Raw genomic sequence first — 25,236 nt, 5'->3', positions numbered from 1 at the left:
CATACCTTTTTTCAGGTGTGGCTCCTGCTCTGTTTAGGTCCTGTCTGGACACCAGCCCCAGTCTCCTGGGGTGGCCATGGAAGTGGCAGTATTGCCTGCTGGCTTGCGGGGGGAGGAGGGGATCGGATCCTCCCTGTTCTCGCCTGGGACTCTGCTCCTCTGCCCCAGGGTCCCTGAGCAACGGTAGAGCCAACAGCCTCACATCTGGCACTGTGAGGCCCCGCTGGCGTCCCCAGACAAATGGGCCTTTGAGTTTCGGACACGGAAGCTGGTTTGTCTGGCCAGACCCGCCTGACGGCCTGTGTGCTAGGAACAGTGGCCAAAGGGAACTTTGTGGAGAAACTCAGTGGTCTGGGGGAGGGGAGCCATCCTGAGTGAGTTCCAGGACTATTGGTTCTTGGGTGATGGAGGCAGGAGAGGGTGAGACCCACAGGCCCAGCGCGAATGGTACTGGGCTGGTGAGTCTTCCATCAGTGAGGACATCCCCCGCGTTGGCAAAGGTGGTCAGTCTCAAGTGAGGACGATTCCCAGATACGGGAGGCTGGCCTGAGCTGGTGAGGACCCCCTCCCTGAGCCCCATTCTTTGTGTTGGCTTTGGGAGGAGCCAAGATGGCATTGCTGTGGGGCGGGGATCAATGTGCATGAGGGGGCGGGAGGTTGAGGATAAGCCCGTTTCGAGGTGTAGCCTGTGTCTAATGGGCACCAGCGGTGCCAAGTCGCTGAGCTGTGGTGAGGTGGTGATGAGAGGGAGTAGGCGTGTCTGGCCCCTGCCCCCACCCAGGATGGTGCCCACACTGGTGGAGACTCAGTAATGGTTCTAGAAGGAAGGGGCCAGGCTTTGTTGCTGTATGTGTGCCAGCGGAGGAGGCATCCAGGGCACGCCTTCATTTTAAAAATTATAGAGAAGCAGAAAGTCAAAAATAAATATTGTTTCTAAAGCTTCTTTGAAGGCTGCATGTATGCTGGTGTGGTTCTTCGAAGCTGGCCTGTTTTCTGTGAACTCATTCATGCATGCATCCACTCATTCAGCAAATCTGGATGGAGCACCTACTGTGTGCCAGCTCTCTGCTGGGTATTGGGGATACAGAGCTGGACCGGGCACACACCCAGCTTATGGGTGTGACTCAGCGACCACTTAGCAAATGTGTAAATAAATATATCATCACATTTGTGGTCACTGCTCCAAGGCAAGGCCCAGCATGTAGTCTAGGAGATCTTGTGAGAAAGTACCATTGGCTCTGAGATCTGAGGGGCAATTGGCTAGAAACACATGGCTAGTGTGTTCCAGGCAGCGGCATAGGCTGGGAGACTGGGAGAAACGTGGCGCATTTGAGGATCTGAAGAGGAAGTTGTTGCAGTTGGCTGGTGGTAAGGAGGGGAGCATGGGCAGGTAGTGCTGTAGAGGTGGGCCTCGCCAACTGCTCCGCTGGCTGGATGGTTATGCTGAGGAGTTTGGACACAGTTTTACTGCTGAGGCCAGGGACTTGGTCTGTGTTGTTTACAGCTCTATCCTGGGTGGCCCGGAGAAAGTCTGGCACACAGTAGGTGCTCAGGAGTATCGAATAAGCAAGTGAATGCGTGAAGTGAAGGGCATTTTCACTAAATGGGGATCTTCCTTCAGGAACAGTTCCATAACCTGCTTTTTTCCCTCCCTGCATAAACAGTAAATTTTGAATGTCTTTCTGTGTCAGTAGTTACTCTGTGAGGAAATTCTTAATGTTCTCATTCTATCCACTCTCTCCAGGAAGGAGCAGAGGCCTCGGCTATCCAAGAGTGCTGGTTGTCCAAGAGTAACTGGTGTGAGCAAGCAAAGACCTGGTGAGTGTGCCCAACGTGTGCGGGGTGTGCATGTGGCTGAGAGATGACGGAGGCCTGGACCAGGGAGGCGGCGATGGAGGTGGAGAGAAGGGTTTTGAGTGCTCTGAGGGAGGTGGAGTAGATAGGAACAGGGTGAAGGATTGAATGTGGGGCATGAGGGAGGGGAGGTGTCAGGGATTCTGCCCAGGTTTCTGACCGGAATGGATGATGGAGGTGGGTGGGGACTGATATACAGCTTGTCAGCTGCTGTAGGTGTGAAATAGGCTTCTGGGTGACATCCTGGGATCTCTGCTTTTCCGTTTACCGTGTTCCTATAGAAAAGACGGTTCTCTTCAGCTGTCGATTGTGGTAGAAGGAGTAGGGTACCCATAGGATCCGGAGCACCTCAATCCTAGTCTTCTTGAGGTCCACTTCTCTTTTCTTTCCGCTAGAAGCACAAGTGTGTGGGTTGGAGAGTTAGGTTGGAATCAGAACATGATGGGCCTTGGATGTTGGGCTAAATATTGGACTTTTTCCTGAGGGTGATATGGCGGCATTGAAGGTTCTTAAGCAGAGAAGCAGCATCCATGCATTCCCCTACCTATTTTCCCATCCTTTTGTCTACTTATGAAACATTGTATCTATGTGAGAAAAAGCAGCCGAGCAAAGTGTGCTTGAGGGACACGATCCGATTTGCATTTTTGTGAGCTAAAAGGGGGCATTGGTTTGTGTGCACAATGGATTGGGAGGGCGTGTCCAGAGGCATGAAGCCCACCTAAAAGGTCGGCAGTTGCCCAGGCCAGGTAGCTTGGAGTGTCATCCCTGCACCAAAAGGTTGTGGGTTCCATTCCCAGTTGGAGCGTGTACATGGCAACCATTCAATGTTCCTCTCTCACATCGATGTTCCTCCCTCTCTCTAAAAATCAATAAATGTATCCTTGAGTGAGGATTAAAAAAAAAGGTGGGTGGTGAAGGTCTTACTGACATGTGGTGGTTGGGATGGGTGCAGGGCGGATTCAGACTTATTGACCCGCTGGGTGTGTGGGATGAGGAAAAGGGAGAATTTGAGGAGGACTGGTTGGCTTGGGTGACCGGGTCACGGTGGCACTATCACTGAGATGGGGACCTGGAGGAGGAGCGGGATGGGGGAGGGTGAGTTCCTGTCGAGCCATCCTCTGAGAGCTCCTTGAAGGCAGAGCCCAAGACTGTCTTGTTCATCATCCTGCCTCCTGGCTCAGGGCCCAGCAGGGCTCACTGAACAGTTCTGCACAGACTGGCTGAATGAAGAGGGCGTGGAAGAGACGGGTCCGGCCTGGGCAGGGGAGGGGAATGAGCGTGTATTGGGTATCTTCCGGGGGCCAGGTCCTGTGCGGTGAGATGGACATTGAGGTTATTTACAAGGTGCAGCAAGAAAGGACTTGTCACAGGTTAGAAGGGTCAGATGGGGAGGACGGGTGTGGGAATACCTTATATCCTTTTACCTGTCCATTCTGAGATGATGGATCTTACCTACCTGGGAGCCCAATCTTGCCAGAAAAGGTGCCTGCAAGTGGAATTCCCTGTCTTCTGGGGAGGCTACTTGCTGCTGGCATGTGTGAAGGGGTGCGGTTCCTGTAAAGCTGTTTCTGGAGGCAGTGCTGACGTGGAGGGGGAGGGGAAGACGCACTGAGATCCTGAGGCCCCTGGACAGCTAATACAAGAGTTAAGTCAGGCTGAGGCCTCCTTGGGTACGGGCCCAGGGTGCTCGTAAGGGACTGGGTTCTGGGGCAGGGTCCAGGGCAGGTCACATCAGGCTAGGCTGCGTCAGTGAAAGATCCTGCTGTCTACATCAGGGTTTTTCAGCCTCAGAACTGTTGACATTGACCAGATAATCCTTTGTTGTGGAGGCTGGCCTCTTACAGGATGTCTGTAGGATATCTAGCAGCCTCCCTTGTTTCTTCCCACTAGATGCCAGTAGCACCTGTCCCCCACCCTTGTCCTCAGTGTTGACAAATGTCTCCAGACGTTGTGTCATGTCCCACGGGGGATGGAACCACCCTGGATTGATATCACCTCTTGCTGCCTTTAGTAATCTGTACAAACCTGGAAAACTGGGGACGGCCAGTCCAGGAAGCTAGTTAGTGATGGGCCACTTGAGCCGAGTTCTGAAAGGTGAGTAGGTGGGGACAAGAGAAGGGCCTTCTTCTCAGTAGAGAGAGCAGCAAGTGCAGAGGCCCTGGGGGCAGCCACATTGGTGAGCATTACCCCAAAGGAGGTTCCACTCCCCTGAGGAAGGAGGCTGAGGGCTGGTGGCTGAGGGATTATGGCTGTAAGAAGGTACCTCTGCTGGTCCCCTGGGTCTGCCCCCAGAGCTAAGCCTCTGCTGGACCTTGTGCCCTCCTCTTTCCCCCCAGAGAGGCTGGGACACTTTCTAATCCCCTCTCTACTCTCAGGGGAGACTGGGAACCTGAGGGGGCCCAGCTGTGGGAGGGCAGGCGGGCTGTGGCTACGCTCCATGACAGGCCAACTGGCTGGAAGAGAGAAAGGCAGCCTGCTGTCGGCTGCCTCCTTCCCCAGGGTTGGGGTCCCGGCTGAGCCTGTGATTTATTCCGGTCATAACTTGGCGGTTGGTTTGGTGAGAGTTGGAAACATGTTGGTTTTCCCTTCCCAAGTGTAACAAGCCTGTTTCCGCCTCCGTGGCCGCTGCTGCAGTGCCACGCGGTGAACTGTCCAGGACGTGACAAAAGGGCTCGGTTAGCTGCCGCTGATTAGAAGATGAACAGCTTCCAGCTCTCGCTGCCCTCAGGCTCCTCTTGCTCAAACACCAGCCTCGCCCCTTGGCCAGCACTCCGTGGGGCCCTGGATACCCCTCCTTCCACTGATGTCCATTTTGGGGCCCCAGCCTCCTGGGAACCAGGATTCTGGCCTGGGGAGGAGACTAAAGGAACAGGTGGTATTTGGAGATTAATTAATATTTGTGAATAATAACACGTGCCCAAGGGAAACAAATCAATCTGTGTTTGCATATTCACGAGGAGGTCAGAATGATCCCAGCTGTGCTCCAGCCAGGGAAACCCCCCCATTTCTGGTGGCACAGGGTCTCCTGGGAGTGTGGCTCTAAGGCTGACAGGGGTGGCTAGGTTGGGCTGCATGGATGTGACGTGACCTCTGAAACATGCATTTCCATGACGATTGTATTGAGTCCCGTGGCTTGGTGTGGTGCCTGCTCTTCCTCCCTTTTTCCTCAGAGCAGTGACTCCCAGGGTCTTTGATTTCACAAACCAGTACAGTTTCCAAAAGCACTTGGGGGCCAGACATGGGGTTGGCAATTTTTTTATTTTGCCAAATAAGGACATTATTAAAAAAAAAAAAAAATAACTGCTATCTGCTACCATCGTCATTTCATACCAGAAAGGACATTTTAAAACCAAGGACAAAATTGAGAATAAAGGACAGTTCTTCCCAAGAAAGGGCAGTTGGCAGTTTCACACTGACATAGCAAAGAAAAAGGATATATTAGAAACCATCTGAATGTAGGAAAATTACATTTAATTATATTCTGCAGCATCATACAGTATGGAGTTTGTTTTCCTGTCCGTGTCAGTTCGTTAGAACCGATGGTCCACAGTGCAGTTCAAAGATGTGCCTGAGTGTGCAAATGTTCAGGCCTTGTTTCATCTCAGGTGTTAAAAGCCCAGACTCACCCAGCCGTGGTGGCGAAAGTGGGCGCTCTGCTCTTAACACTGTCACGCCAGATTCAGTAGGTTCTCTGCAACCCCAGCAAGGCTGGCATCGACCCCTCTCTGCTCACCCACCTTTTCCCCACAGGTGACCCTGAGCACTCTGGAGTGGGGGCGGTCTGGGGGTGGGGGACTCTTGACGAGGGGGCCCTAGAGCTGGGAGTGGCCTGCACCACCTGACATGGGATAGGCTCTGTGCCCAGAATCTGGGGCGGGAGGGCAGCTCGCTCATGCCAGGAGCTGGTGAGAGAGAAGCCCTGCTTCGGACAGCTACGTGGTTGCCTGAGTAGTTCCCTGAGAATGTGTCTGTGTACGTGTGTCCCTGTACCTCCCCTCTCTGGGCAGCCATGTCCCTGTGTCCATGGGCCGCTGGAAGAGCTCTCTGGGGAGGAAATGTCTTTTCAATTTCTCCACTTTTGTCTGTTCTGCTTTCTGGATCTGAACAGTGTCATGCATACCCTAAACCCAGAAACACTGGGGGGTCCTGGAGTCCCCAAGTAAGAGCCACTTGTCTTTTGTCACATCGGATGAAGTTACCAGAAGCCCAGGTTCTCTGACACCATGGTCAGAATCTCATCCAACATTGTGCCTCATGCTGTCTGCTCTGGTGTTATATCCCCGTGGTGGCTGTATTATGGACATAGAACCCTTTCCGTCTGTAACGGGTGACACCTCTATGATAAAGTACTGGAGAGTAATATAACTGTAATGTCTACCAGGCAGCTGCACTCCCATGATGTGTGGGCCCTCTACACTACGTTGCTGTCTGGACCAGACAGCTATACCTCTGTGATGTCCGCACCTGGGTGTTACGTTGCTGTGTGCACCAGGACAGCTACAGGGGGATTAAGCCTCTGTGATAATTATATTGGGGAGTTACATTTCAGGGTGACTATGCTGTGTAATTGTACCTTCATATCTGTTTTATGTAGTTTCATCCCCTTTATGTCCAAACCAAGGAGCTGTGCTCCCAGGATGTGTGTTCCTCAGGGTTAAGTCCCTGTGATATCTGCACTGAGGGGGTTCACACCGGCTGCTTTTCCTGAGGTTAAACCCTTGTGAATGTTGTATTGTTACCCTCATGATATCTGTAGAAGCCCCTCTCCCTGTCCTTTGGTGCAACACTCCACTAAGCTATGAGCCATGATCTCTGTCCCGGGGACTACAGGATGGTTGTGTCGGGACCACACCTGCCTGTCAGCCTGACAGGGCGTTTCGCCTCCTGATGTCTGCTGGGATGTTGAATTCTGTTGTTGGCTGCACCGCTGAACACAGTGCCATGAGGACCAAGCCCAGACAGGGCTCTGTGATATGTGACCTCCATCCCCAAATGGCCATGCAGGGAGGGCCTAATAGTGGGGCCTCCCTCTCCTGGTCTCAGCCACCTGAGCTCTGTGATCATTGAGCAGAATCCCAGGTGATATATAGATGGGGCTGGATGCCCATATACCCCTTTCAACTTTCTTTCACTGCTCAGCTCCTGTCTCAGACTTCTGGCAAGATCTGGGACAAGGGACATCTCCCATCCATCTCCCTTTGTGTTCAGCCCGTTCCACTTCACAGTCCTGCTTGCTTTGTTCCAGCCCCTTTGCCCACCTACTGCCCACTGGTCTCAGGACCTTTGACTTTCTCAGTTGAGACTAGGATTCAAGTTCTAGGAAGGAGTAGAGCCCTGTCCTTTCGTGTTCACCTCTATGAAGACCTCTTATACTCTCTCCCTGTAGTCTGTCACCTCCTTGCACATTTTCTTATTGTGGGTCAGCTGTGATCACAACTCTCGCACCAGAGTCAGTGCATACCACCGCAGGGCCGTGAGGTATGTTCACTATCACTCGCTCCCCCTCTATGTCCGGTGGCATTTTTAGAGGGACTTATGTGCCAGGCCCTGCCCAGAGGAAAGTAGAAACAAAGCTGGTGGTCACTGGTGTGAATCCCCTGAAGCTCTCTATGTGGGGACCTGGAAGAGGCCCTCAGAAGTTCCCCATTGGGGCTGGGCCACGAAAGCAGTGCATCTGTCCTGCGTGGTGTGAGCAAAGGCCTGGAGGCGTTCAGTCAGCCCCAAATGTGATCTTCCCCATGCACAGGTTCCTGTGTGTGGGGTGAGACTTTTGAGCCTGTGGCTCTGTGAAGTTTGCCCATGGCCCTGCTGGGACAAGAGCAGAGGAAGTATGAGTTGGATCTAGGGTTCAGCACCCCCATTCCTGGCCACTAGGGCCTCCCTATAGTTTCCCATTGGAATGGGAAGGTGCCATGGGGATTGGTAGGACGGGGGTAGCCAGGTGGGCAGCTGCAACTTGTCAAGAGCGTGTCCTGGCAAACCTAGACCAGTTGTGGCTTTGACTTCAAGCCTCTGAGTCCTGGATCCTATCAGCCACTATCAAGTTTGTGCTCAGGTCTGCACTCAGCATGTGGGGTCTGGCCTCCTGCCTGTTCCCTCCCTGCTGAGAGAGGAGGGGGAACAGGGTGCCCAAGGGCTCTGGAGTCCCTAGCCTGTATGGGTCTGCTAACTTCTCCCTGATCTCTGTCTCTGTCCTGTTTTGTCTCTGTATCTCTGACCTCGTTTCCCTGTCCCTGCCCCTTATGGAGGCCAGTTGGGAAGGCAGACTCTGGGATGGAGCATCCCTGCACACTGTTTGGTTTCATTAGTCCCTGCCCCCTATTCAGGTTTAGGGAATGACCTGAGGTCTCTTATACTCTCTCCCTATAGTGTGATTATTGGGCTATTTGGGGGGAGTGGTCCCTGGAGGGTCAGCGAGGAGCCTAGGTGGTCACAGGGGTCAGAAGGTGATCATTGAATAGTACAAGGGGGTATCTGTTGAACTGGGCTCTGGATGGTCAGGGAGGATGAGCAGGTGTCTGGGTGGTAAGGCCAGGAGGTGGCATGGGTGGGCAATAGGGACATTTATTGGTGGATAACAGCTAACTAGCTTGCCCTTCTCTCCATCACAGGTAGATTGTCCTGGGCTGTGGCTGGTTGTGGCCCTGGAGCTCTGGATGGCCCCTGAACCAGCACCAGGGAGGAGGATGGTTCCCCTTGTGCCTGCACTCGTGATGCTTGGTTTGGTGGCGGGCACCCATGGCGACAGTAAGTCTGACCCTTCAAGGTGTGGGATCTCCCAGCTCGAAAGATGGTGTCCCTCCTAGCTGGACTCTGGGATGGGGGCAGGACCAGCTACTAGGAAAGACAGGATGGCTAGATACCCCTCCAGACCTTCTGTCCTAGAGAGAACCCCTCACACGGAGAGCCCCCATCCATGCTTCCCGGGTGCATCCTGTGGAATGCCGCATGTCCCTTAAGGCACTGCAGGATTGGGCATGTCTGAATGTTATCCTGTTTTATGGGCTGACGGTAAGACATGTCCAAGATTCATGTGGTCATTGGGTGACATGCTCAGGCGTGTATTGTGTCCACCACTGCAAATCTGTGCAGAAGGCACAGCGTGAGCCATGTCGGGGGTTGGCGTGGGAATAGGGGGGTGATGCACAAAGAATGTGAATGAACATGGAATGCCACTTGTATCCACAGATACAGAGAGGGCTCAGAAGGCAGAGCCATTATAGCTCTTCCCTGGGCTGGACCCTGGAGATTGAGGTGTGGAGACACTGAGCCCCTCCTTTCCCTCTCCCCTGAATCTTCAAGACAAAGGGGCATCCCCTTCTCCCCCACCCTCTGCACTTGCCCAGGAGGAAGCTGGGTTCCAGCACCCCTGTGTGTGTGTTGGGGGAGGTGGGATTGTCCCCTGCCCAGATCCAACTCCGAACTTTAGTCCCTTTCCTGCCGCCCTTCCCCCTGCCTGGCACTACGAGACTGGCCGCCCCGTCACCATGGTTACCATTGCTTGGTTACTGGTGGGAGGCGGGGCACAGGGCTGATTTAGCCAATCTGCACACTGAGGGGGAGGGGCGAGGTCGGAGCCAAGGTCCCTGGGGGAAGGGGCTGTTCCCAGCCTGTTCTGAGCCCAGAGGTGGCTCAGGGCCAACTCAGGGGTCAGCAGGCCATAGGGTTTTCCACACCCCCCTCTCCAAGTCGCTAGGCAAAGATCTCTCTCCTTGCTCCACACAGGCCCTTTCTCCTAATGGCTCATTAATTATTCAGGACCAGATTTGGAGAGGGGTTGGACTGGAGCTCCTGCCCTTTGTCCTCCCTGGTGGGGCTAGAAGGGCAAGAGGGAGGGGAGGTAATCCTCCCAGGGCGTGGGGGTGAGGGGTAATGGGAGCACTGAGGTGCAGGCAATGAGAGGGCTGGACAAGCCGGAGTAGGGTGGGGGTCGGGGTGGTTGGAGACTGCCTGAGCCGTAGGGGCAGGGTGGGGTGAAAGTCATCAGGTGTCTCCCACATTGGCAGGGAGGGAGGCAAGGCTTGTCAAGACTTAGGTGTGGTCAGTAGCCCTTGGACATTGTGGCCCTTGGACATTGCTCTCCCTCCCCCACCCTGGACACTCTCAGGGCCTTCAGACGGAGTGTGGAGGCAGAGGGAGGACTGCCCAGCTGGGCTTTGGGAGTCAACACATCCTGAGAGAGTAACTGCCTTTCCCCCTGCTTCAGACCCAACATGCCCCAACCTGTACCCCTCACTCTCATCCCCCCAGACCTGCTCGTCTTCCTGTGTTTTCTCTCCTGGCTCATGGCATTACCACCCACCCAGCCACCCAAGTCAGAAACCTGGGCCTCCTCCAGCCTCCTCCCTCTCATACCCCACCTCTAATCCATCACCAAGTTCTGTTGTTTCTACCTTCTAAATATCTTTGGAATGCATCCACTTCTCTCTCTGCTCCCTTCACCCAAGCCACCCTCAGCTCTGGTTTTGGCTTTTGTGTGCAACAGCCTCCTGATAGCTTCCTTGCCTCCCCTCTCTTTTCTCATAATCCATTCTTCGTTCCAAAGTAAAAGTCACATTGCAAAATGAAAGCCTGATCATGTCACCCCCCAGTTTAAAACCCCTCACTGCCCTAGCTGGTTTGGCTCAGTGGATAGAGCATCAGCCTGCGGACTGAAGGGTCCCGGTTCAATTCCAGTCAAGGGCACATGCCCGTGTTGTGGTCTCAAGCCAATCAATGATTCTCATCGTTGATGTTTCCATCTCTCCCTTCCTCTCTGAAATCAATAAAATATATTTTATAATAATAATAAAAACCCTCTCCTGCCTCTCTGTTGCCTTCAGGATCGAGCCTAGGGGGTCTCAGCTCTTCTTTAGGCCCTGCATTGTCAAGCATCTGCCAACCTTATCCTGCACTCTGGACCCTCCCCTCCCACATCCTTCTCCCCATGCGGACCTCTCTCAGTTGCTCAGTTCTCCCCAGCCCTCTGTTCCTCTTGTTTCCTCTGCTTGGAACACTCCTCCCCATCCCCTTCCCTGACCAGTTCCTGCTCACCTGGAGCCATCACTTCCTCCATGTGCTAGTCCTCTGTGCTCCCCTTGGATTGCATGATTGTGACCGTCTGCTTTGAGTCTGCCTGTCCTATTGGACTGTGAGCTCTGAGGGGTCAGGCCATGTCCAGCTCAGATCCTGGTGAATGAAGGGATGGGTTAGGCCTGGACCCCCAGTAGGAATTGGTGCAGAGCAGAACGGTTTTTAGAGCAGAGTCTAAAAACCTTCACGCTGGTCCCTTAAGAACCAGAGGTCAGGGTTTTGAATGTAGGAACCAGTCAGAGACCCTGAAATAGGTGAACTGGGCTCTGCTCCCAGGCAGAGAGCCATGGGACAGGGGCCTGGGCTGGGCCGTGGTGACCTGACTGGGGAGGCAGGGTCTGTCTTCCAGGCCTGCCTTACACTGCATGCACTTTGGGTCTGCCCCCCTGCTGTGGCCAGGCTTGAGCTGGGCTTGGGAGACTTCTAGCCAGGGCGAGCCTCAAACGTGGACAGGGCTGACGCAAAAGGTAGGCCAGGCACCCCAGAGAATTGACGACCGGAGCAGTGAAGCGTGGAGCGGACAAATGTGTTTCTATAGGCCTCTTAACGAGACAAATGAATGGGGGCCCTGGCCTCTGAGGGGAGCTGAGGGAAGGGAGGTGGAGAAGCAGCTGCCAGAGTTAGCCCAGAGGCCCCAGCATCAATGCCTAGTCAGATCCAGTGGAGACCTGGGCACCTGGGGCTTGGGCAGTTCCCCCAGCCTGGGGCTTTATGGCTTCTCAAGGGAAGGCTGTGGGGCCAGAGGTGGTCCTGAGCAGGAGGAGGTTTCTGCTGATCTGCCATGCAGGTCAGGTGCCAGGTGGGAAGAATCCACACAGGCCTGTCTTCGGAACCTGCAGTGTGGGTTACCACTGCAGGTGCTGCGGATGCTGTGACCTGGCTGGGCACAGAGGCAGTGACCTAAGGATCTTGGGAGGAGGGTTGGGAGACTTCCTGGAAGAGGGGGAGCCCCTGAAGGGTGAGTGGGCATTTGCTAATGGGGGTATCACATAATGAGATGAGATTGGGGGAAGAAGCACTGGTGGGCCTAGGCTTCTCCATGGAGCTCATGGGAGAGCCTCAGTGAGAACCATGCCCCTTTGTCCCCAGACCTTGTGGGATAGACAGGGATGCAGGGACCCTGGTTATGGCTCAGTTACTTGGAATCTTAGGAGCCTGATGGCTGGAGGGGTAGGTGGTGGGTGGGGACAAGGGTCTGAGTGGCTGAGGATGTGTCTGTCATATCATCCCCTGCCCCCCAGAGCCTGTGGAGCTGGAACATGCAGGGTGCTGCACGCAGCTCTGCAGTGCCCTCCCACCTGTCCTTACGGGCAGCGAAGACCTGGACTCCCGTCTAGACTCTGCCCTCTGTGGGACTTCCAGCAGGTTGTTTTCTCTCTCAGGGCCTGTTTTCCTATTGCACAATCAGGGTAATCACTGAACAGGTTAACTGAGGTCACCTGTTCGAGGCACCTGGCACCTAGCATGTACTTCCCCCATTGGAGATCATGACCTAGGGCTCCCGGTGTGTCCCCAAGAACCCAGGGTTGTCTTTGAGCCTGCTTTCTGGGTGGGGGGCAGGGGCAGTCACCGGAGCCAGGACTAATGAGTCCCCAGCTCATTAGGCGGTTCAGGGCCTGGGAAATCACCTCTCCAGGAGCTCCCTCCCCCGCCTGGCAGTCCCTCGCTACTGCGTGTCTGCTCTCTGCTTCCGTGTGCTGTTTGTGTAGTGTGTATGGGTACTCCGCAGGGAAGGCACAAAATAGCAGTGAGTCTCGGTGGAGGAGCCTTGGAGGTGGCCCCGTTTGGCTGTCCCCAGGGCCAGACCCTGAGTGGGTGCCCACCCACTCCTAGGCCAGCCCACTGTTTCCTCCTGCCCACCTTGCATGGTCTCAGCAGCCCAAGGGCTTCTGGATGCTGAACAGGCTCCCACAGGCTTGGGGGTGGGACGCCTGAGAGGGGCAGGGCACACACAAAGACAAGGAGGTGCCCACGGGCCTGGCCTGTCGGAGCAGGCCTGGGTGGGGGGCTGAGCTGTGTTCCAGAACAGTACGTGGCCCATGGCAGATGCTGTTTTATGAAAGAGTCAAGATAGGTGAGCCTGGAGAGTTTAGCAGGAGCAAGTGTGTGGAAGGGAGTGGGGAGAAAGACACAGGGTTTGGAGCTGGGGAGAGACACTGTCAAGTTTCTGCTGCCTACTCACTGCAGGTGCTGTGACCTGGCTGGGCACAGAGGCAGTGACCAGGTCTGCCTGGTGAACAAAGGGGGCGAGGGCTTGGCAGGGCCTTGGAACGAGGACGAGCTGGAGTTTGGTTTGGCTCCTGTGCTGTGTGAGGTGCCCTCGGGTGGGGACACTTGGGGGAGTTGAGGAAAACCAGAGCTGGGCCAGACTGAGGGGAGGGACCTGCCCCGGGCTGCCTGAGGCTTGGGCTGCACTGCTTGTCTTGCCAAACTCTGGTGGGTGGGTGGCCAGGTGGGGCACTGGCCCCACTCCAGGCTCCAAGGGGTGTTCTGCCTCCTCCGTGGCCCCAGGCCTTGGGCACAGTCCAGCCTCCACACAGTACTAAGGCCTTTCCCCTTCTTGCTCTCTCCTGACCCATACCTGTCTGAGAGCCACTCCCCAGTTTCTGGTTCTTTGTTTGGCGCGGAGGCCATGCCCCGCCCCCCGGCACACTTGCCTGGCCATTCTGGTTCAGCAGGTTCCAGCTCGGGTTTCTGTGCAGGCGCTTTGAGACTGGAGCCAAGAAGGGTTTCTACCCAGGCTTCTCTCACTAGTGGAGGGGGCTTCCCCATGGTGTGTGAGGGGCTGCAGACTCCATCCCCCGCAGGCCGCCTCTTGTCTGTTGCCTCTTCACTTGTTCCGTACCCTTGCGTGCCAGGAACTGGGTCGGGCACTGCAACAGGACAGGAGGCAAGGGAGGCATGGTGTCTGCCCTGCCCAGGGCTATTGTCCTAGGTGGGGAAGCAGCTATGACTCAAATACTCAAATACTCCCCAAAATGTGGAAAAAGTGATAACCTTACACACGTACACCACAAACCATGAGCAGTGCTGTGAGAGAGGCAGGTGGGATTACCAGAGAGCTTATAGCCAGGAACTGAGCTAATGGAGGTGGGGACGATGACAGGGGGACCGAAGAACATTTCCTGAGGAAATGATTTTTAAATTGAGTTCAGAAAGGCAAATAGGAGTTAGCGGGTAAAGAGGTTTGTGGACGAGAACCAGACTATGCAAAGGCCCCGAGGCCACAGGGGACATTGCTTACCCAGGGGATGGGAAGCCAGGGCTCTGGGGTTAGGCCTGCCAAGGCTCTGTCTGCCGTGATAGTTTAAATTTTGTTTTGAGAGCAGCGGGAGGCCTTTGGAAAGTTTTGATCAGGGAAGAGAGGCTATAAGTTCACTCTGGCTGCTGAATAAAGAACAGACTGGAGGGGGCAAGACTAGAGGCAGGAACACTGCCTGTTAGGTTGGTGGAAGGTCCAGGTAGGGGAGGAGAGGGTGCCTGGGCCAAGGTGGTGGCAGTGCAGGAGGAGAGTAGGATGGTCTGGAGGTCTTCAGGTGTGAGGAAGGGTGCACAGTGTGTGTAGTGATGGACAGGAGATGCCCCCCCACCCCTGCCCTGATGGAGCTGGGTGGACAGAGTCCTGTCCGCCTAACTGAAAAAGTCCTGAGGACCTATCTGAAAGAGACAGGCCAGCAGACAACTGCAGACTGGGGGCGTCCAAAGCCTCCTTCAGAGGACAGTCGGGAAAAGGGTGGGACAGACAGGCTTCCTGAACCTTTGTGTTGTCCCCTTGCCACTCGTCCCCACCAGGCTTGTGTGTTTCCCCACCGAGGCTGTGCCTGGCTCCTCTAGCTCCTTCGAGAGCAGTCAGGTGAGTCCCTGACTTTAGGATTCGGAACGCCAGATCAAACCCTGGCTCTACCCCAAAATCCCTCTGTGATTTGTCCTTTATTTAACCTCCTGAGTCTCCATTTTAGAAATGGGGATGATAATACAACCTACCTCCTGGGATTGTTTTAAGACTTACAATGCTAGGGGCCGCCCTCACGCACGGCCCACCACGTGCGGAGCCTGTGGGAGCAGTGTACAGACATCACGTTTCATCTGCACAGACCCTGTTACCAGCACCATTGTGCAGATGAGAAAATGGAGGCTCAGAAAATGTGATTGGCTTAGTAATTACATAAAACCTCTGGAGCCCACTGGGCCCTGGGGCGCTCAGTAAGATGGGTTCCTCCCTGCTCCCCACAAGGCTAAGCCCTCCTTACTCTCTGTACCTGCAGCTTCACTCCTGACCCCTGTGCTCCCCCTGAACCCACCCCTCCTCAGGGACCTGCCCCATCTATTGTCCCTCCTCTCTCCACTGGATTGGCACCCTCTTCCTCTCTGCTGACTTCTTCCCATCAGCATTTAAACATTGTCTTGAACTTCTTAGAAAAGAAAAAATGTAAAACATCTCCTCCAACCCTCATGCTCTCCAGGTGCCATATTTTCTTTATCTTCCCCGTTCACAGCCCATCTTGTTTACAGTCACTAACTCTTCTCTCCACTTCACCTCACCCTCCCTCCTGGCCTTCTTTGGTCTGGCTTCGGCACCCACCACGCCACTGACCCTGCTCTTGATGAGGCCCCCACCAATACCATGAGAACTGTTTTGTGCCTGGTGTTTTGGAATCAAAGAGGCTTGAATTCCAGTCTCAGATGTGCCACTCTTTGGCTGTGTGACCTTGGACGAGTGACTTGATCTTTCGAGCCTGTAACTGGGGGTAATAATGATGAAGGACTAAATGAGATAAAGTACCTGGTGCAGAGTGGGTGCTTAGCGAAGTATTGTCGTCATTGCACACACACGTCTCAGTGCCGGGGACCCGGCCAAGCCTGGATGCATCCGCACTGAGCAGGTGGACTGAAAGGTCATTTCCCACGGTATTAGCCTTCCTGGAGCTGCTCATTGGCCTGATTAATAGAAAATGGATCCTCTGTCAGGATTAACGAGGTGTTGCTATGTCTTAGTGAAGCCCGGGTTTCTCTGGTCTTGTGACCCTGAGTGCTGGGGTTCACAGGGACTGGTGCTCCAGGTGGGCTCCTGGTGATGTGGGCATGGCAGTACAGTGGCTGAACCCTCTCCTCTCCCTGCCTCCCCGCCTCCCTGTGGACACTTTGGGGAGACATCCAGGCTGTCAGAAGGCAGTAATTCTATCAATGGGGGCAGGGTGAAGGGGCAGATTTACAGGAAAGCACTCACCTGGGAAAACGTCCAGAGATACTTAGGAGGTGGAATGTCTAGAGCAGGGGTGGGCAAACTTTTTGACTCGAGGGCCACAGTGGGTTCTTAAACTGGACCGGAAGGCCAGAACAAAGGCATGGATGGAGTGTTTGTGTGAACTAATATAAATTCAAAGTAAAGGAGCGAGGGGAGAGCAAGAGAACCGGATAGAACAGCCGGATCCGGCCCGCGGGCCGTAGTTTGCCCAAGGCTGGTCTAGAGTCACCTTTGGGACTGCTGGTATGTGGGGGCCGAAGGAGAGGAGGAGCCATGGTTTCTCGCTTGAGTCTTGGGGTAGATGAAGGTACCATCACTGAAGTGGAAAGCATTGGGGGAGAAAAAAATCTGGGGGAGATGCTGGAGCTGTTCCTAGCAGCTCTCAGCATGCCTTTGTCCTAGACCCTGGAATTGATGGGGGGATGGGAGACAGATATGTAGTAGTTAAAGCATGGACTCCAGACTCAGGACGCCTGAGTTCAAATCTTAGCTCTGCCACTATCCTGCTGTGTCACATTGGGCAAATCCCTTAACCTCTCTATGCCTTATTTTTCTTTATAACCAGAGGTCATTATAGCACCCACCTTACATGCCTACAGCTGTTTGAAGTGTGCCCGGCACATAGCACTGTATAAGGGTTAGGTGTTACCGTTATTTCTTCTGTAGGTCTTTTTTGCCACGACCCCATCCTGTTGGCCATGTCTGTAGTGACTGTCTTGTGCTGACTTGGTTTCTCCATCTCTCCAGGCAAACCTGTCTTCATTAAGGTCCCTGAGGACCAGACTGGGCTGTCAGGAGGGGTGGCCTCCTTCGTGTGTCAAGCCACAGGGGAACCCAAGCCACGTATCACATGGATGAAGAAGGGGAAGAAAGTCAGCTCCCAGCGCTTTGAGGTACGTCCTTGGGTAGGAGGTGTAGATAGGGCTCAGGGTCTGCCTACTGCAGAATCTGGTCTCACATCTGCTTCCCTCGATGTCTCTCTCTGGGGGCCTTTTGGAGGCAGGAGGATGGCTGACCCAGAGCAAGTTGTGACCAAGTGTCTGCCCTCTGACAGGTCATTGAGTTTGATGATGGGGCAGGGTCCGTGCTGCGGATTCAGCCGTTACGGGTGCAGCGAGATGAAGCCATCTATGAGTGCACGGCCACCAACAGTCTGGGAGAGATCAACACTAGTGCCAAGCTCTCAGTACTGGAAGGTAAGTGCCAGGGAAGGACATGGCATGGTGGGTGGGTAGACTGATGTCTGGGAAGAATCAGCCAGCCAGCCAGCCCTGTCCCTGCCCTGGGCTCGTGTGTGTTTGGCAGGAAGGAGAACTGGACATTCTGAGGTTGAGCAGTGGACAGGGATGATTGCTGGATCTGGCCTGGATTGTTTGGCTTGTGCTGAGGCTGTGTGCCTAGTGTCTTTGTATTCTGCTGAGATGGGGCATTTATCTGGGGGGGGTCTAGGGTCTGACTTGAAGTGTGGGCTATAGCTGTGTATCGCTTGGGTTACATGGCTCTTAGCAGTGGATCAGACTTTCCTGTGGGCTTCAGAGAGCTGTGTTCCTGTTGCAGGGGCCCTAGATGGGGATTGGGGCTGCGTGTGGATTTTAGCGTCTTCTCTCACTTGATGGCTCCTCCATTCATTCACAAACATTCCCTAATGCTGCCTTGTATCCAGAGGGTCTTCTGACCAGGCCCTCTAAACTTCAGTCTCCAGTAAGTGCTGTGGGGCAGCCCAGGGGGCTGAGGGAGCTGTTATCTAAGCTGAATCCTGAGGATAAGTGGGAGTTGAGGTGGGTAGGCAGAAAGAACAGCATCAGCATGTGCCAAGGCCCAGAGGCAGGAGAGAATGGAGCTTCTTCCATGGTGTGTGGAGCTGGAGGCACAGAGAGAAGAGGCAAAGAACAATTAACACTTTCCTGGGGACATAGGAAGCCATGAACAGGGTGCGGAATGACATGATCAGCCCTAGCCACGATGGATTCATCAGTCTGAATGTGTCTGCATGGATTTTCAAAATATAGTATTGATTGTTGCTTTTTTTTTAAAAAAAATTACAATAACATCTGTTCACTATTGAATATTTGATAAGTATAAAATAGTGCATAGGAAAAAATAAAAATCACCTGTTACCCTTACCTCTACTATTAACAGTTGGTTAGTTCCTTATAGTCCGTTCTCTGTGCATGCATTATATAAATAACAAAAATGGGATCACATTCTGCCCAATGATTTGTAGACTGCTTTTTAAAGAAACATATCATGAACATCGTCCTCTTCATTAAGTATTCTTCTGCATCATTATTTTTAATGGCTGCAGGTAAGTGTCACATGGAAGTACCCTAATTTATTTAGCCATTCCCTTATTGTTGGACACACGTGATGTTCCCAGGTTTTTGCTTTTACAAATAAGGTGCTATACACGTCCTTGCAGATAAGATGTGTTCACCTTTCTGATTATTTCCTTATTCTACATTCATGGAACTGGAATTGCTGGATCAAAATGGCACATTCGTTTCTAAGGTTTTCAATATATCCAGAAGATTGTGTCAGTTTACACCCCCACCAAGCAGGTCATAAGGGGCCTCTTTTCTGCACATTCTTACCAGCAGTGGGAATTATCATTTAAAAAAAAAAAAATCTTTGCCTAGTTAATAGGCAAAAAATGGCATCTCAATTTAATTTGCATTTCTTTGATTAAAGAGCAGTTGAGCATCTTTTCACATTGGCCCTTTTTATGGTATGGCTTTACGGGTTCACACACGCATCCATTCAGTAATTCCTTTGGTCTGTGTGCCTCCTGTGAGGCAGCGCTGGGCCTCCCGCTTCAAGGGGCCGTGGAAGACAGTGGTTAAGAGCAGGGGCTCTGACCATTTACTCTCTCACCTCGTGACCTTGGGCAAGTAACTATGCCTCTGAGCCTCACTTGTTCCACCTGTAAATAGAGATACACTACCTAGCATCCAGGCTGGTTTGGAGGATCAAATACGATGTAGTTAAGCATTTCACAGGATTCCATCATAAGTGGTAGCTGCTAGAATGTTAGGCTAGAAGCTGCACATCCTGGGGCCCAGGCAGCTGACTGAGCTGGCGGTACCTGGCTTCTGTGCTGCCTGGCATTATCTGGTGGTGCAACTCCTCCCTTTTACTCCCATGGGTGGTACATACCTGTGGGGCGGGGGCCCAGAGGACAGGCCCTGGGCCAGGATCACTGATTGCTCAGTGTTCTGACCTGGCCACCCCTGATCTCAGTTTCCCCACTCATGACCTGAGGACCAGTATTTCAACACTGCCCTCCCTTCTGTTGGTGTCTGCCCCAGCAGTGAGCCATCAGCCTGGCCCTGGCATTTGGGAAATGGCTGAAGGGCCAAACTCTGGTTCCTGCCCCAGAGGGCATCTTCTTAGGCTCTCATATTGGGGAAAGGCCTCCTTGTTAGTGTTGAAAGAGAAGTCCCCCCTTTTGCCCCAGCTCTGGCCTGACTCTCCCCACAGGTCCTCTGTGGGCACTCTCCTACCCCCACCACTGCCCTGGGCAGCCTTAACTTTTAAAGGTTTGAGGAGGAGAGGATCTTTCAGGGCCTGAGGTGAGGGGATTCAGACTTGCAGAGGGTCTCCATCTCGGGGGCCTTCTTGGATCAGGGTTTCTTTGTGTGTGTGCTTCTAGAGTATGAGAGGTGTCTGATGATGTTGGGGAGAGTGAGGCAGGTCCTTGTGGGCCTTCATAAGCCCCTCCTGCTCCTGAAACACAGCACCCGGAAGACAAAATGCTGACTTACCACGTTGGTCTGTGTAACCTTGACCAGCTCTAGGCTTGGCAGAAAGGAGTGGATTGGGAGGCCTCAAAGGTGCCAGGGGGTGGGGCCAGAGAAAAGCAGCCCAGACTGACTGCCCCGCCCCCAGCCCCGCCCTTCCCCTCCTGGCCTCCTGTGCTGGCCAGGAAAGCCCAGTGTGTGTAGGAATGACTGGTGCTTTGGGCTGGAGCCAATCACCACAAGCTGGGCTCTTTAAGGGAGTGGCTCAGGGCTGCCCAGGGAGACCTGGCTCTGGTGAGGGGTTGGTGCACCTCTAAAAGGGAGCTCGTGCCTTCAAGTTTGTCCCGTGCCCCCTGCCCCGCCTTGCTCCGCATCTGGCCCAGCTTCCCTCACACTCTGCTCCACTGATGCTTCTGGGAGCGCCCTGATCATGGCCTTTGCACCCAGCTCCCCGGCAGAGTCCCCACGGCCCTGTGATGCCCAGGCGGCTGCTCAGCAGCACAAGTTGGCTGGGGGTGAGCCCGTCCTGGGCTGTGAGGAGTGCAGAGCCCGCCGCCCAGCGTTCCTGTCTGAGTGGTAATTGAAGCCATTAGCGAGCTAGCCTCTCCCTCGCTGGGTAATGGCAGGAAAAGCTCTTCTCACTCCGCGCTCTTGAGGCGGCTGAATCACTCCCCCTCCAACCCGCCCGCTGCCACCACTGAGACAGGGAATCTGACATTTTCCCTCTCGAGGGAGGGGGAGCAGAGGGGGAAGGGAGGCAGGCCTTGCTTCTTGGCCTTTCCCTCCAGGAGGAGGGGGGAGTGAGGGTCTTGGAGCTCAGTTAGGAGGTCACAGATTCATCCGGGTGGGTGGGGTTCAGGCCAGGCAGGATAGTGGTCAGGAAAGCCCCGGAGGCCAGACAGCAGAGGTGTGGGCAGGGCCCTGGTAACTGGAGTAGGTTCTGGAAGGGCCAAGAAGGAGGGAGAAGTGGAGGGGGAAAGGCTAAGGGGCACATATGATCTGTTTCTGACTTTGTCCTGGGGCTCTGGCTCTGAGGGCTCTGGGTGCAGGTGGCAGCGTTAGCCTTATGGTCATGGATACAGCAGATGATTGTGTACCCTCTGTGTGGTGTGCCCTGTGTGCCATGTGTAAGGCAGTATGTGTGTGGTGCAGTGTGTATACCAGGTGTGTGCCTTACAGGTGGTATGTATAGCAGGGGATGTGCAGCAGACTGTGTGTGTGAGTGTGCATCAGACATGTGTGGGGTATGGTGTATACAGCAGGTGGTGTGAGGAGCACAGAGCCTGCCATCATGCAGTGTATGTGGGCATCAGACTGGGAGTGTGGTGTGTACAGCAGGTGGTGTACATCACACTGTGTGTGTGTGTGTGTGTGTGTGTGTGTGTGTGTGTGTGTGTGTTATATGTGTTGTGTATGTGGGGTGGGGTGCAAATACAAGGTCCGCACCTTGCAGGCTATATGTACAGCAAAGGGCTTATGAAGCAAGCAGTCTGGGCCCATTGTCTCTGGGACCCCACAGGATCCCTGCTCGGAGCTGTTGACCAGCTGGGACAGAGATGAACTCAGGACAGAGTGGTTGGTCTGACCACTCTGTCCCCATCATGACCACAGCAGCATCTGAGACAATGCAGATCTGAGACTCGGCATCCATTTCCCGGAGAGTTCTGTGCCCCAGGCCTGTGGGTGGGAAAGATGTCAGGTAGGAGGGCACTTCCAGTAGGCCCTTGAAGTTCAGACTCTGGGTTTCTTGATACCTGGTTTCCCCATTTTTTCTAGTTCTGATCTGCCTTCAAAACGCCCAAGGGGAGCCCAGTTGGTAGGCTCAGTGGTTGAACATCAACTTATGAACCAAGAGGTCAGGGTTCAATTCCCCATCAGGATCGATACCCAGTAGGGGGCGTGCAGGAGGCAGCTCATTAATGATTATCTCTCATTGATGTTTCTATCGCTCTTTCCCTAACCCTTCCTCTCTGAAAGCAATAAAAAAAAAAAAATTTTTTTTAACGGCCCAAGTGGGCTTCCTTCTGCCTCCTGTGGGTGGGCAGAACATCTACCTCCTATTAGCCACAGACACACCAGGCACCTCCCCTGTGCCCACCATGGTCCTTCTACCCCTCTAGTCACAAAGACTTACAAAGCCTTGCTGTGTGCATGCCCCCTCACTACCCTCTTACCCAGCCTGATGACTACAGTGTAGATGGCAGCTCTGGGAGCAGGTAGCCAAGGTGGAGGTTTGAAATGACCCTGTGTGTGTGCCCTGGCTGGTGTGGCTCAGTTGGTTGGAGCATCATCCCGTACACCCAAAGGTCTCAGGTCTGATTCCCAGTCAGGGCACATGCAGTAGGCAGCTGATCAATATTTCTGACATCCATGTTTCTCTTTCTCTTTCTCCCTCTTTCTTCCTCTCTCTCTAAAATCAATAGAGGCATGTCCTTGGGTGCAGATTAGAGAAAGGAAAAACAAAAAACTCCATATGACTCTGTGTGTGCACCTCATCCATCCTTGGTGAGGTAACCTATCTCTGGTTGCCAGAGGAGAGAGGATTTTAATCAGGGGAATGACATGATCAACTGTATGCATCAGAAAGGTCCCTGAGAGTGCAGAGGCGGGTGGAAGGAGACCAGTGAGAGGTTGGGGCAGCCCTGCAGCCCAGACAAGAGGTGGCAATGGGCCAGACCCACGCAGTGGAGAGCAGAGGAAGGGACACCGGGTTACAAGCAGTTTAGAAAGAGAGCTGACCTGCCTGGCCACCTGTGGGACTGGGGGGGTTGAGCCTCTGGGTTACTGCCTCTGCAGCCAGGTAGATGGTGGTGCTGTTTTCCAGGGGCAGGTTGATGAGTCCTGTTGGAAACCTGTTGCATCAGGCATGTGAGGCATCCAGGGGAGGCGACAAGGAGGCCATGTTTAGATTCGCCTGGCAGTCCAAGGGACATCTGGAGATGGAGTTTTGAAGGCCAAGAAGTGGCAAATCTCAGAGAACGAGAGCCAAGAGAGGAGGAAGGGGGCCTGGACAGAGCCCCAGAAGCTAACTCTTCCTATTGGGAGGGGAGCTTGCAAAGGAATCTGTTGAAGAGGGGCCTGAGGTGGGAGGGGAAAGGTAGTGAGACCATGGAAGTCAACAAGAAAAGAGGACATGAAGGAGGGAGTGATCAGCAAGGTGGGGTGCTGTCCAGAGGTCAGGCAAGATGATGCTGAGAGGTGTCCTTTTGGTTTATCTCCATGGAGTCATGGTTGACCTTGGGGAACATGCAGGCAGGAAGCAGTGAGGGTGACAGCTGGGCTGCAGGGGCCTGAGGAGTGAGTGGGAGGCTGTCACTGGTCTGGAGTGACTGGGCCCAAACCTGATGGAGGGGGGTAAATGGATCAAAGGAGTCTCCTGAAGTGGGATGGAGGCGGGGAGCTCCAAGAGGAGAGTCTAGCATGGGCCAGGGCCTGGAAGCAGAGTGTGGGTAGGGTGTATGCCCAGGGAATGCCCCTCCCCCCAGCCAGCTTGGTGTGCATGGTAGGGAGGCCTCACCAGCCAGGTTGAGTAGAGCTGTGTGAGGTGCCAGGGAAGCCCTGGGTTGAGAGTGGGGACTGGGAGGGGGAGGCCACGGCTGCCGACAGGCCCCAAACAGCTCAGATTAAAAAACAAAACAGGCTTTTAAGATGCCAAGTTTGATGAAATCTGAGTGCTGGAAGAGGTGGGAGTTTTCTCTTGGAAAAAGCTGAAAATCAAGACTGAAAGCTGCGAAGGGAGATGGGCCCAAGTCTCGTTAGGCCCCCCCTCACTTCCTGGAAGCCTGGGAGAGTGTCGGATCCTGCATGTCTGGGGAGGCCTTTGACTGCATGTCTGGGGGGTGTATTGGCCTGCCCCTGCTGAGGTGGAGCTGCCTAGGGACAGGGCCAGAGGAGGCCTTGGTTTCCTCTGAGTGCATGAGGGCTGATGGAGCTGGCAGCTACCCACGGAGTTCCTTTCTGTGTGTCTACACATCTTTTCAGTCTGTGTCCTGTGTGTGTCTTCAGGTGCACGTGTCTCAGTACATGTATATCTCTGACTGCATGTCTCCACATGTGTGTTTGCATGAGTCTGTTTCCACAGGTGCTTGTCACTGCCCCTCCACACACACACACGGAGTTTCTGTGTTTGCACCTCTCTTTTTCACCATGTAGATCTGTGGCTGTGCATGTTTCTAGGTGTCTATGTTCAGAGACAGGGTGAGGCCAGGCCCAACACTCACACACAGGGAGGGGGTCAGGCTTACAGACAGTGCCACCCCTGGGAGCCTGTGTATGTGTGTGCTGGTGTGTGCCTGCATGTGCACAGAGATGCCAGGAAGCTGGGTAAACAAGGGTGAGAAGGTCGTGCTGACAGACGGTGCTGCCCACCCTGAGACCCTGCAAGGCGCCTCCATCTGTCAGCTTCCCTGGTGCAGCCCCCTCCTCTGGACCAGATTCTCCCTCAGGCATCTCAGGCTGAGCTCAACAAAGAGACCTGTGTGTGCTTAGTCGGGGGCCCTAGCAGCCTCCCTCTCCCAGTCGTTGCAACCAGCCTAAGCGGATCCCCTGTCTACCCCCTCCCTAGTCTTATCTATCAGGACCCCTACATTTTGCTTAGCTTCAACCAGATGCACCTTTCCCACTCTCCCACAGCCTTCACTCAGGCAGTCCCTCCCTCCCTCCCCCAAGAAAGCTCTCCCTGCCTCCCATGCTCAAGTGTTTCCTATTCTTGTATCTCCTTCTTCCTCCAGGAAGCCACCAAGGTAGCAGGTGAGCTGTGGAGTTGAACTGATCTACTCCGCCACTGCTCCCAACACCCCAACACACACACATACACACCCCGTCATCTTCCTCTACCCCAGTGGGGACAGCAGGAAAGGGGTCAGGTCTCCCTCTGTAGTATGTAAAAACCAGCACAGTTTGGAGCAGGAGCCATTCATGTACATATGTGCACCCACCACAGATACACAGAGGTCTGGGGGCAGACCCTGGGAAAATGTGTGTGCACCCTGTATGTGCATATGTGCTTGCAGCTGGAATCCACAAACAGCTGTAGAGACAGGCTCCTGGTACCTCCAAAGTCCCCAAGGGCTTCTCTTTTCATTCCTTACCAGAGGATGGAGAACCTCAGCCTCACTGGGGCAGACACTGCAGATGCCCAGGTGTTGAGCCTGCAGATGTGTGGGGACTTCCCCCTTCCCTCATGCTGTGGCGCTATCTTAGTTTTGGTTGAGCAGGCAGGACTTCTAGGAGGGAGGTTCCCCCCCACCCAGTTGGGAAGTGGGGGTCCTGGGAGGGGTCACCAAGGCTCCACCCAGGAGGGGAGGGAGGGGTGGCAGCTGCGCACCG

At 54.1% G+C, this 25,236-nt stretch overlaps 1 protein-coding gene across 11 annotated transcripts in view; it reads left to right on the top strand.

Moving 5' to 3' along the window:
- Positions 1-25,236, top strand: part of PTPRF (protein tyrosine phosphatase receptor type F) — an 82,994-nt gene that overhangs the window by 5,395 nt on the left and 52,363 nt on the right. For all 11 annotated transcript variants that reach the window (XM_080654524.1, XM_080654523.1, XM_080654529.1 and 8 more), the window contains exons 2-5: positions 1,745-1,818; positions 8,466-8,601; positions 16,919-17,064; positions 17,226-17,367. In XM_080654524.1, coding sequence (XP_080510650.1) covers positions 8,511-8,601; positions 16,919-17,064; positions 17,226-17,367 — 379 coding nt within the window. In that variant the 5' untranslated portion in view covers positions 1,745-1,818; positions 8,466-8,510. The remainder of the gene's footprint in view (positions 1-1,744; positions 1,819-8,465; positions 8,602-16,918; positions 17,065-17,225; positions 17,368-25,236) is intronic.

Source organism: Plecotus auritus (assembly GCF_963455305.1).
Source record: "Plecotus auritus genome assembly, chromosome: 2".
NCBI classification, from domain to species: domain Eukaryota; kingdom Metazoa; phylum Chordata; class Mammalia; order Chiroptera; family Vespertilionidae; genus Plecotus; species Plecotus auritus.
The sequence above is the reverse complement of the archived record's forward strand: the minus strand, read 5'-3'. Positions and strand labels throughout refer to the sequence as shown.